The 12,149-nt window shown below is 44.0% G+C and overlaps 1 protein-coding gene across 6 annotated transcripts in view; it reads left to right on the forward strand.

Moving 5' to 3' along the window:
- CACNB4 (calcium voltage-gated channel auxiliary subunit beta 4) overlaps positions 1–12,149 on the forward strand; it is a 242,662-nt gene that overhangs the window by 99,965 nt on the left and 130,548 nt on the right. The window contains exons 1-2 of one of the 6 annotated variants that reach the window (XM_032410519.1): positions 4,222–5,775; positions 7,713–7,872. The exons of 2 other annotated variants lie outside the window; for them this stretch is intronic. In XM_032410519.1, the coding sequence (XP_032266410.1) occupies positions 7,867–7,872 (6 nt within the window). In that variant the 5' untranslated portion in view covers positions 4,222–5,775; positions 7,713–7,866. Of the gene's footprint in view, positions 1–4,221; positions 5,776–5,819; positions 7,539–7,712; positions 7,873–12,149 lie in introns of those variants that run through there. 3 more of the 6 variants (XM_032410512.1, XM_032410529.1, XM_032410503.1) reach the window with 3 other exon arrangements.

Below are 12,149 nucleotides of genomic sequence, written 5' to 3' on the forward strand. Positions count from 1 at the left end.
TGAAACTGGGGCCCCAGGTGGGGATAGAGAGGACCAGGCCAGCATTCGGGGCAGGCGTGAGGAATCCCACCCCAGAGGCAAAGAGCACCAGGGCTTCGGGCCGGGACTTAAAGAAGCAGTTGATACTTGGGGAGCACTGAGTGTCCACCAGGCACCATTCTGAGCACTCTCTTCTATCAAGGCTCTTAATCTGCATGATCATCTTAGGAGAATCCTCCTTTTATAAATGAGGAAGGAGAGGCACAGAAAGGCAACATAGCTTGCTGAGTGTTATCCAGCTGGGAAGTGACACAGGGGGGATACTCGGGCAGCCTGGCTTAGGAGTCCCTGCTCCTAACCACCCTGTTCCATAGCATTCCTCTCACACTATGCCTGGGAATACCCTTCCCACAAATGGCATTGTACTGGGGGGGCCTAGGAGCTGGGTGAGGCCCTGATTCCATACTACTTCTCTTCAAAAATGAAAAGGCCAATTCTTTCTGCCTTCTCATGTGCCAGGCACTTTCCATGTGCCCTTCATATATTAACTCATTAAGTTCAGAACTATTATTATCTCCATGTTAGAGACGAGGCCCAGAGAGACTCCAGCACCTGCCTCCCTGGATCGTAAGGTCTAAATTCAAACTCCGAAAACTACTAAAAGGGACATCAATTGTAGTGTTTTGTTTTATTTTGTTTTGTTTTCATTCCTTTGTCTGCTCTGCGGGTACCACCTGTCTGCAGCACATCAGGGAGGAAACGGGGGTTACGATATTAATGCTTGCAGTGCCGCACATTCTAGAAGTAAAGGAGTGGACTAATACTTGCAGAGCAGAAGAGGAAGAAGATCATCCAGCACACTGTGTTCACTTCGTAAAACTTAAACAAAAAAAGCAAACAACCCCAAGGCTGAATTGGCAAGCAAAGGCCTTGGGCTTGCGCCTAAGCCCACAGAGAGCCAGTGAGAATCTTTCCCCTGACCTCCCAGAGTCCTGCTGTAGAACATATAACTGAACTGGCTTAGAAAAGTTAAATTCTGGAGAAATCTGGTTGGAAAATCGGATAGCAAATTCCCTTCTGCTTCCAAATCTATGCCAGTTGTCTTGTTCGTGGCTATCTAGAACTTAGAGCGAATCTGCACTGGCTCTTGGATTTTTTCTCCCTCTTCCCCTCCCTTCCCAAACAAGTAGAAAGGAGAAATGCTTGTCCCTTATATTCCAATGCCAATTCCATGGGTTTGTTGGACCACAAAGCCCAGCCCAGGTAAGGAAAAGGAATTCCATGTTGCTAAGTTTGAAGCCAACAAAAAACCAAACTCTTGCCTTGAGATACCAAAGAGAGCTTTCCTGATTTTTTTGAGGACCATAACATTTCCTCCACTGAATTGAGCTCAGTTGAGACATTTGGCAAGTTGTAAGAACTACCTCCATACCAGGAATCATGGGTCCTTTACAAAATAGAATTATACAGGCAATGCCTTTTCTTAAGGCCTTTTGACTTTGAACTGTTGATCGTAACGAGAAGTGACTTGAATGGAATTGGGTGAGACGCACGTTCAGCAGAGCAGCCTCAAAATGGGAGGCAGTCTTTTTTGGGGCTATGCAGTTTTGGAGGCTTCTCAGTATGAGAGGTAGGTGTGTTATGGAAACACCAACACAAGATGAGCCACAAGGTTTTCAGACTTGTTCTCGCTGTAGCCTGATGTAGAAGCAGACTGGGGGTGGGGTGGTTTCTCTTTCATGTGCTCAACCAGTCATTTAACTGGAGAACTCTTCAAGTCCAAACCAAGGGGGTGCCAGTCCCTCGGCTGTTTTTCACCCCTTGCTACAGTGAGATTTGAAATTGGGCCCTCAGAACTTAGAGCTGCTGGAATCCCAAGGCCCTTTTACCAAAAGCTAGGGACTTGAGATGATCTGAAACAAGCCCAGGAGGCTCCCAGGGACCTCTCACTACTTCTCAGCTCGTTCTCAGTTCAGAGAATCTCGGACAGAGATGGTCAGTTCCAAATTGTCTTGGAGTCAAGAGTTCATTTTTCTAGAAATTCCTCAGAGTTCCTCTAGGGGAAGTCCAGAATGAATCTCTCTGTAGGGTTCCTCTGGAACTCTAGGGTTAGCCTGGGGACTGGGTGAAGCCTTTAGATGACTTGCAGGTGCAGTGCTTATTCTGTGTAGATCTAAATCCTAGGGGAGACTCCCAAGTCTCTTCACTGGTTTTCTCTTGTTTTTAGAACGAAAGTAGGAAGAGATAGGGGTTTTCCCACCAAAATGACCTTCTTCTATTTTACCAAATTCCTCCTGGGAACATGCCCACTGCTTCTCCTCCCTTTTCTTGAAAACCCCATCAAGAAGGGAGTGGGGAGGGGCACCTGGCTGGCTCAGTTGGTAGAGCTTGTGGCTCTTGATCTCGGGGTTGTAGGATTAAGCCCCACTTTGGGTGTAGACATTACTTAAAAAGAAAATCTTTTTTTTTTTTTTTGAAGATTTTACTTATTTATTTATTTGAGAGAGAGACCGTGAGCGGGGTCGAGGGGGAAGCAGAGGGAGAGGGACAAGCAGACTCCACGCTGATCGCTGGGCTTGCTCGACATGGGGCTCGATCTCACAACACTGAGATCATGATCTGAGCTGAAACCAAGAGTCGGACGCTCAACTGACTGAGCCACCCGGTTGCCCCATAAAATATATATGTATGTATGTATGTACTTATTTTTAAGGATTTTATTTATTTATTTGAAAGAGACAGAGATAGCGACAGGGATAGCAAGAGAGAGCACGAGCAGGGAGGAGAGGGAGAAGCAGGCTCCTCGCTGAGCAGGGAGCCTGATGTGGGACTCGATCCCAGGACCCTGGGATCATGACCCAGACCAAAGCAGAGGCTTAACTGACTGTGCCACTCAGGTGCCCCTCATAAAATCTTAAAAAAAAGAAAGTGAGAAAGAAGGGAGTGGGGAAGGAACATTCAAGTATAAAAAATTATGGTTTTCAATATAGCAATTTAACCATTCTGGATATTAAAATGAGGGCTGGATCAGGTGACCTCTGAGGTTCTCCCACCTCTAACAGTTTTTGGTTCTGAGTCCAGCATTTTTTTTTTTTTTAGTGTCCTGGGAAGCAGACGAAGCCAGCCAGCACCTGCTTCACATCTGTTCTTAGTCCTGCAGAGGTTGGATGTAGGGTAGCAGGGAGTAACTATAGGATGCTCTGCTCCATCCAGTGGCCTCCCTCCTGATGTCCCACTTGCTTAGTGCATGTATTAGTATATCCCTGAATGAACCTCTGCTCCTTAAAAACTTCCTTTGGACCCTCACATTAGCTGCCAGGAGCACTCCAAGGCCAAGAAATGAGGAGAGGAGCTGAGCCATGTCCAGTTTTCCCAGGAGGGAGCAATTTCTCTCATCTGGGTGGATTATGGAAGTGGATTGCCTCTTGCTTTGCCCCTAATTTAGTTGCCTATTTAAAGACACTCAGGAAATATCTACACTCTCAATTGAAATGGTAAAGTAAGGAAATGATCCAGAAAATCTTAAGGAGAGAAAAGACCCTCTTGCCTCAATTTTCTAGGGATTCTGGCTAAAATATCATATGGCTGTAGTTAATTATAATAATAGAATTTGATACAAGAATTTGAGGCTCCAGATCTTTTGACACAGTCCTCTTGCTTTATGGAGGGGAGAGCTGAGGGTCAGCCTGGCAAGTGACTCGCTCCAGGACACACAGGTGTCAACAGGGAGAGCGGACACTGGGTTTCTTTCTCTGGAATCCTGCCAGTTGCCTCCATCCTCTTCTGCCGTCCTCCCTCTGTGTAGGCACAGATGACATCCTATATGAACCCTACCATTTTGGGGTTCTGAAGGACAGATGAGTCCGTTTGCCATCTTTTATATTTCAAAGTGACTAAGTATTGGTGCCGTTTCCAAGGCGTGCAGCTGTGATTGAAAGACATCAGGGGGTCAGTGCAGACCTGGAAGAACTGGGCTCTGCTCAACAGCTGTAGCTCTTGTGTTGCTTTTTGTGACTCCGGTTTGTCCCTTTAAGAGTTATGCTTTTCAGGGGCGCCTGGGTGGCTCAGTTGGTTAAGCGACTGCATTCGGCTCAGGTCATGATCCTGGAGTCCCTGGATCGAGTCCCGCATCGGGCTCCCTGCTCAGCGAGGAGCCTGCTTCTCCCTCTAACCCTCCCCCCTCTCATGTACTCTCTCTCTCTCAAATAAATAAATCTTTAAAAAAAAAAAAAGAGTTACACTTTTCAGAGATACTGGCTAGAAGGACAGGCCTCATTTCCTAGGTCCACGGACAGCCAGTCACGCCTGTGCTGAGCTCCCGTGAACTGCAGCCAATGCCTTCCGGCTGACAAAGCAGGCTTGTCACTGATAAGTGTTTACGTTGCACTTTAGATTTCAAAGTTCTTTCTCGGAGTTCTTTATTACCTCGGTTTGGCAGGTGAAGAAACTAAAGCCCGTAGAGGTGGTGACTGGTCCAGGGTCATCCAACCAATGAATGGTGACGTGGATACTGGATTCAGAGCCTCTGAGTTTCTGGGTCATTGCTTACCCCAGTAAGTTATGCAGCTTCTCTAGATCATGTCCTTTGTCCACCACCAACTTCTTTTTTCCAAAGCTAGCTGCCTTCTCATAGCGTGAGCTCTCCTTTTTCAAAGCTGCAGCACCTTATTGGTTGACCAGAAAGCAGTATCTAGGTAGGCTCCAGTGTGGGACCCGTCCTAAGTCAAACCGAGTTGTGGTGTGGAGGGAGTGGACTTTTTCTGTTGGGGTTTTGGGAAGTGATCAGTGCTGCTTTAGGAATATTTAAGGTCTAAGTATTGGAAAGGGGATGAAGGATTTAAGTGAAAACACTAGCTGTCACAGGTTCAAAATGTCAAACTAAAAAGACATTAAACATTTTGCATCTAAATAAAAGCCTTTGAGAGACTTTGAGCTTCTTTTTCAAACTTCACTAGTTGGGTCACAGAGGTCTTTTCTTGCCAGTGGGGCAGAGAGACTTCAGTGAGAACACTGAAGACTTCTACAGTAGAAATTCCCACAAGAAATCTTACTTACATCTGTTTATCGTATCCATTTTTCCTTTACCTTGGTTTTTTTTTTTTTTTTTTAATGACTTATTGCCCATTTGACTTAAATTGCATCTGTTAAGCACAGATGCTGGATGGGAGTTCGTATCTGTTTGCCTGTCTTTGTACAATATTCTCTGAAAATAAAATTTCTCCTTTGCTCCCCCCACCCATTGCGAATTTAATTAAGAAGGTGAGCAGTCGTGTTTAAAGTATTCAAGAGTCTGCCTTTCCAGACATTCCGAGCAGCCTCTCAGATATTGCTAAGTGTGGACTGCAGAACTGCACAGTGCAGGCGAAACAGGAAGCAGCTCCTTGCTGGGTAGGATGCTCTGAGGCGCCCTCCACTCTCCGAGGGAACACTCTTCAGCTGACTGAAGCTGGGAAGCTGAGCCAATCACAGGCCGCTTTCCTAGCTCAGTCACCAGTCTGTGGTTGAGGAAGGGTTTTGCTTTTTTATGCTCTGTATTGGGAAGGCAGATAAAATGCCAGGGCTGGACTGCCTCTGGGGATAACCTCACCCTGTGTGATGTGAATGAATAGCATCTTGCCTGGTAAATCCCGGGAATTGATGAGACAAGTGCAGTCCTTCCAACGGGCCTTTTCTGTCTTTTAGCTGTAGCCGTGGCTCCTGTAGCAATTTTATTTTTGCCTTGACAGAGGTGCTCTGGATTATCAGACCTCCATGTATGACAATTTGTACCTGCATGGAATTGAAGACTCCGAGGCTGTAAGTATCTTCACAGATAGCTGATTGCCTCTTCCCTCCTCTCCCTCCTCCCACTCACCCCCCCAACCCCATTTCTTAGGCAACGCAGGGAACATGGAGCTGAAAGCCAACATCATTCGGGCGCTTGCTAGCTGCTGTGTGAATGTTCTCTGTATAGTTCAGAGTGAGCTGAAATTATGTTTTATTATATAATTTCTTGTCAAGCAAAAAAGAAACTAGGGTGGTAGCCAAGGCATATAAGAGTGTAAGCTGTTTGTGATTTATACATTACTCAGTCCACGTTTGATCTTACAAGGGGTAACTGCTCCTTGTAGATCCGCTTAAACTATGCAGAAAGTGCCTATGCTTTCCAATAGAAGGGTTCAGAGGAAAGGCTCATTCATTATATAATACACATTGTTTAGTGAGCTAGCATGAATGGAAGTTGCTCAGCTATAGCTGTATTATGTGCTTTCTGACCAAACAAGTGGTGCAGATCCACTGCTTCTTTGTTAAGGAAATGAGCTGCAAAGGTTGTGGTCATCTAACAGCCCAGTGCAGAAGCAGAGGCTAGCGCTCCTCTACTCTACCCTGGAAGACTGAAGTAGGCTCACGTGTGTTTTGGCTTAGAAAACTGGACTCCTTTCCTTCCGTAGGTCAGGCTCATGTCTTATATTAAGATCAGGATGAGAATGGTTTTCCGAAAGCCCTAAAATCATACCACCAGATTGTTAGCTTTCGGATATAGGGTAAAGCTGATGACTGAGTCTTGCTTTCACTCTGTGCTAGTGGTAGTTCTTGATTTTTCATCAATCATATTGAAACCTTGCAAGGTAAAATGATTTGGGGTGGCTGATGGGACCTGCTGTGCGGAGTCTGAATTTTATATGAGTGAAATGCCATACATGCTGCTACATTTGAAACAGGAATGTGTTATATAAGATTCCCTGGCTAAACCACCAAATAAACAGACTATAACAACAACAACAACAACAAAGCCCCGTGGTACATGTATGTCAATGCAGACGGATGTATCAAACTGTGCTCTCTATGAAAGATAGAAATCCTCTGTTCTGATCAGGCATTCCATTTTTCCTCCTTGTCTCGGTGTTAGCTCTGACTCTAACTCTGTTTCTGCAAAGTCTCTCTGCATGGTGCCCAGTGTGCTCGTAAATTATCCCCACTGCCAGCTGATCGCAAGGGGCTGTAGTTTGAAACGTTGGTGGCTGAAATAGAGGAAGTCCACACTTGCGAGTGGGGTGGAAGAACTATAGGAGTTCAGTAAGCCAGCTTCCCCAGCGGGGTCCTTGAGGAGGCCTGATCGTTTCTCATACCCCTTCTGTCCACGATCAGTTGTGAAATGTGTGAGGCCTTATTGAATTGTAACTTTTATTTGCGACCATCTATTTTAACTCGGGCGCTGCATTGCACTTCCATGGACGGGAGTTCTTTCGGAATAACCAGTTATTTTAGAAACCGGCTGGAATGAGCAGAGTCGGCTAGGAACTAATGTACCCAGCACCTTGTTCTCTAGAACTGTGTAAATTTCAGATGCACTGGTTCAGAGGGAAGCCATTATAAGTACGAAAACATTTTTCCCCCCTCCTTTTGGTCCAGCCTCCCAGGACGGCCGAGTTTCACTGTGGGGTGGGAGGTGCAGAGTGTAGTGCTTTGACTGGTGGTAGTTGATGGCGGGTAGTGCTAGGTACTGCAGTGCTGTGCTCCTGGTGACTCAGTGGTGGCCAGCAGCCTGAGATCCTCGGGGATCTGCGGAGGCGAGGAAGGTGGGAAACCCAAGGAACGAAGAGCGGCATCTGGCCGGTCCTCACTTGGAAGTACGGGAGGCTTTCGGTGGGCTGGGATTGAAAGCGTGTCACTGAAATCAGAGGGGAAGGCAGAGGTGTTTGGAGGGATGAACTGGCTCAGGATGCTCATTTGAGTTTATTTGTTTTTATAAGGAAGAATAATGTGATGTGTTACCCACGATGGTGTGACCAAAGCTTCAAGCCAATGGAGAAGACTAGGCCTAAATAGCTGACCCGGTGAAGTGACAGATAAAGCCACACCTGGAGTGCCACATCCTCAGCAGTCTTTCTCAGTGCTAATGCATTTATGGCTGTAAGTGTGGGGGTTCGCCCTGACTGGAGCAGAGCTCTCGGAGCAGGGCTGCTGGATAGGTGTGGAGAGGCTTTTCTCAGATGACCAGCTGCAGTCCAAGAATGTACAGGCACTAAAAGCTGAGTACGGCACTTTCTCGGGGGGTCGGGGTGCCGTCCGCCTGTGTCCTACCGCTCTGTGCTGTTGCAAATGTCTTTGTGGGGTGTGTGGGAGTTTAACATGGGATAAGTGATTGTATTCAGTGTGTTCACACAGTAAGTCTGTAATAAGATCATCTTGCCTAGGGACTGATGAAATTTTAGTCTGAGTAAGGATAAAGCATCATTATACACTGTTTGCACCTCACATCCCCACAGTAAGAGAGAGATTTGGGTCCTGTTATGCAAGGTTTTTCTTGAGATTCTGGTCCAGGGATAGATATTATCCTTTAATAGCCTAGCTTTTCACTTGTAACTTGGGCATTTCATGCACTGTATGTATAAAGAGAGAGGGACAAGGACCATGTGGGAACACACCTGAGTCTGGGCATTTTAGATTCTTGAGTTCTGTGGAGCCTTTTGGGACAAGTCCATTCGTTTCTGCTCTGGTTTCTAGGAGAATAGTTGATTGTTTGCATCATTCAGAATATAAGGAAGTGCAAAAGATGATTCAGTGCCCCACAGCAAAGCTCTGCATAGGAATGAGAGATTTCACGCAGAACATCATGTTACTCCTTTTGTAACCTTGGCGTGGATCATGGAATGTGTGCTCCTGAACGAGTACATACCCGGACCAGGCCAGTTACAAGAGATCGTGCGCACAGACTCGTACTACGTTGTCTTCCGTATGAAGGCTGCCTTATCCCACCTTCACTACCTGCGCTTGGTCTTAGTAGAGGTCCAGGTGGCCAAGATGCTTGGCACTGACGGAGCCTCCCGGATACACTATGTGTTTTTTATCTGATTCACAATAGATTTTGATAGATCTGCTCCTTGTTTTATAAACGGATTCATTGTATATGTTCACATTTGTGAAATCACGAGTAGATTTCTTTTTTCATTCAGCAGGTTTATTACACAAACAATAGCAGTGATGTTTTTACGGGGATAAATGGAAGAAGCAGATAAGTAGAAAAAGTTACCTAAAAATCCACCACGAGATAATCACTGCTAACATACTGATTTGTATCTTTTCAGACTCTCAGTGCACATCTATATGAATATGTCATTCTAAACCTGCCACTGTATATTGCATCCTTTGCTGTGAAATGGTGTTCTCAGCTGATAAAAGATTCAGCACACTAGAACTAGACTGGCCTGTGCAAAAGGTGCTTTGCACAATTTAAATCTTCTACGTGGGCCTTCTGGAATTTTGAGCGCTTTAAATGAAATATGGACTTTTAGAGTATTTTGTAAAGTGAAGTCAGGGCTATTTGCACATAGAATTAATAGTTGATTTCTCTGACACAGTTGCTTCCATCTTTAAATGCTTCCATTCTAAAGTGCTTCGAGGGAGAGACCTGAGACTTTCTTAGCGAAAAAGATAATCAGATCATAACTCAGGGCATTTACTAGAGAGGAAAATATATCCTTGGAAATGTTTCCAATCATAGAAAGGAGCCTAATGTATTTACTAATACTGTTAGAAATCTTATAGGTGTAAAAGTTAAAGTGAAGGTGAATTTACAAACTATAAGGTGTATGTAATATCTGTATGTGCATATAAAAGCACACCTTTAAATTTATGTGTATCTATACATTATTAAAAGTATAACTATATGCTAATTATTTAAACTATACATTTTCTATAAGCTGCACAACTGTGTACGTTTGCCTGCATGTCTGTGTACCCATAGTTGTACACCCACTATACACCCCGGTACGTTCGTATATAGATATGCTCCATGCTTTGCTAATTGATGGTTAATGCTAAGTGGGAGATTTCTGCCATACAGCTTTTGGAGGAGGAAAATTAACTGCTTTTGACATAAAGGAAGATACCCGAGAGGGTTGAAAGGCACACAGCCACAAGAGAATAAAGAATTGCTGCTGTCAGAGATACGATAAAGTTATTTTAAATATGAAGTTACGTCCTTGTGCTTGCTAGGAAGGAGGATCAACTTCAAACAGAAGGCTTTGTGTGTTTAGGGACATTTGGGAAACCACGGTAGGCATATTAAGGATTAGATTCCTTTTGGAAACGGGAAGACTGGAGGTCTTTATGGTTTGGGAGATCAGAGGACCTTCCGGGGTCAGAAAGTCTTTTTGGTCTATTTCTAGAGAATGAGACCTGTTCTGTTAAAGAATCCAAGGTCTGTTTGTTGGCATCACTGGCCGGAGAGTGATTCTGGTATTTGCTCAGAGTCTAAGTGAATGATGAACAGAAATTTCTGTTCAATCAATCAATTCTTAGCAATGATGGTTTTCTAAAATGTATATTAAAATGATTTCTAGATGTAATTGTCATTGGGCTAAAGAGAGAAAGCCCTTAAATCTGATCAGAATCCATGAATTTGCCTCTCCAAGGTCATCATTCTGGCTACTTTCTTTGTCATTTCCATTTTCAAGTGACAGAGGGATGTGTTAGGATCAGTTCCCCACCTTTTCTCTGGGACTTCTGCGTCTTCTTTCGTGCTGGTGTTCTTTTTCCTATTAGATTATGATGAGTCAGTCAGGATTTTAGAATATAGTCCTGTGACTCCATATGTGCTTAGTGAACACTACATTTTTCTGTGGTACAAGATATTCTGTAGGAAGGTCAGCAATAATTAGGGTTATCTTAGGGAAAAGGTGGGCAGGCTTCCTTGCCTTAGCCCTTCCGTTTCTATCCGAGTTCAGTGCGGACCTTATTTCTATGTGGGTGGTTCTCTCATTATTCTGTTCACCATCTCCTTTTAATATCCCTTACCTGGGGAAACTGAGCCACCCGAAGAGCACAAGAAGACAGAACTGGACTGTTCTCATTTTCTCTTTTCTCATTTTCTCTTTTCTCTCTTCCCTCCCCCACTAGTCCTTGACAGTGATCATCACGTCATGAGCTCAGATATCCATGAAGCTGAGTTAAACATTATACCAAGAAAGTTCTGTAGATGTAGACTCTGCAGCTGATCTAAATCAGGCTGATTTACTTGCCTTTTTACTGTGCCTGCATCAGGCCTCGTTGACTTCAAAAACAGAAATAGCTCTAACCCGCCACCCTGCTGAGGACCCTGGCATGTGATCTTACTTGAGACAGGGCCCCAGAGGGCACTGCTTAGTGTGTAAACTCGAGGGAGTTTGCAGTTCATAGAAAATCATGGCAAGCAGATTGGGAGTTGTAGATTTTTATGCCCTGGGCTTTGAACTTTTTAAGATTCTGAGCGTGTGAATCTAAGATAAAACTGTGCAGCCATTTTTACAGTACTTCTGGGTATGCCAAAGGGAAGGTGGCTCAGATGGCTCACATGATAGTTTGCAAGATCGAAATAGATCAGTACTTGGTCTCACTCTACATTTATGTATTCTTTTATAACATAAATGTATAGTTCTAGCAATAAATATTTTTCTCTCATCTTAAATGGTGCCACTATGTCAGTACTTCCTACATCCTATATATATATACATTTTTTTTTTCTTTTGCATCATTCAAGAAATAGTGAGGGGCACCTGGCTGGCTCAGTTGGTGGAGCACACGACTCTTGATCTCGGGATTGTGGGTTTGGGCCCCACATTGGGTATAGAGATTACTTAAAAATAAAAAAAATCTTTAAAAAAAAGAAATAGTGAAAAGTCTTAAACTTGAAACAGGATGTTTTGAATTTGCTTTCAGCCCAGCCCTTTTGTTCAGGGGAACTGATGGAAGGGATACATCCTAACATGAATATTGGCAACTGTCAATTGCTCAAGAGCTTGACTGTGTAGTTTGTGAATAACTTAGTTCTCTTATTTTGCCATTTTAATCCTATTACTCTTTAATCTTTCTTCTCTTTTTAGCTTGAGCATAATATAACATAACACTGACCTTCAGTGTTATTTCTCTATTAGCAGATTTGTTGAGAAGTTTGGTGAGTAAAAGGGTTGTAGTTAAAATTGTTTCTCAATCTTTTTTTAAAATTACTTTTTGTACTTTGTATTACAAAACAATAATGTAGTGTAATAATGCTGGGATTAAAAGCAGAGACTCCACGCAAGATTTCTAGGGATGACGTCCCAGCTCCCCACTTCCCAGTTTGTGGCTTTGGGTACATTTCTTAGACTTGCTGTGCCTCAGTTTCCACATTACTAAAGTGTTAATAGTAATGAAACCTACATCTTGGGTGG

This window comes from Phoca vitulina, unplaced genomic scaffold (genome assembly GCF_004348235.1).
Source record: "Phoca vitulina isolate PV1807 unplaced genomic scaffold, GSC_HSeal_1.0 scaffold1, whole genome shotgun sequence".
Lineage (NCBI taxonomy): Eukaryota > Metazoa > Chordata > Mammalia > Carnivora > Phocidae > Phoca > Phoca vitulina.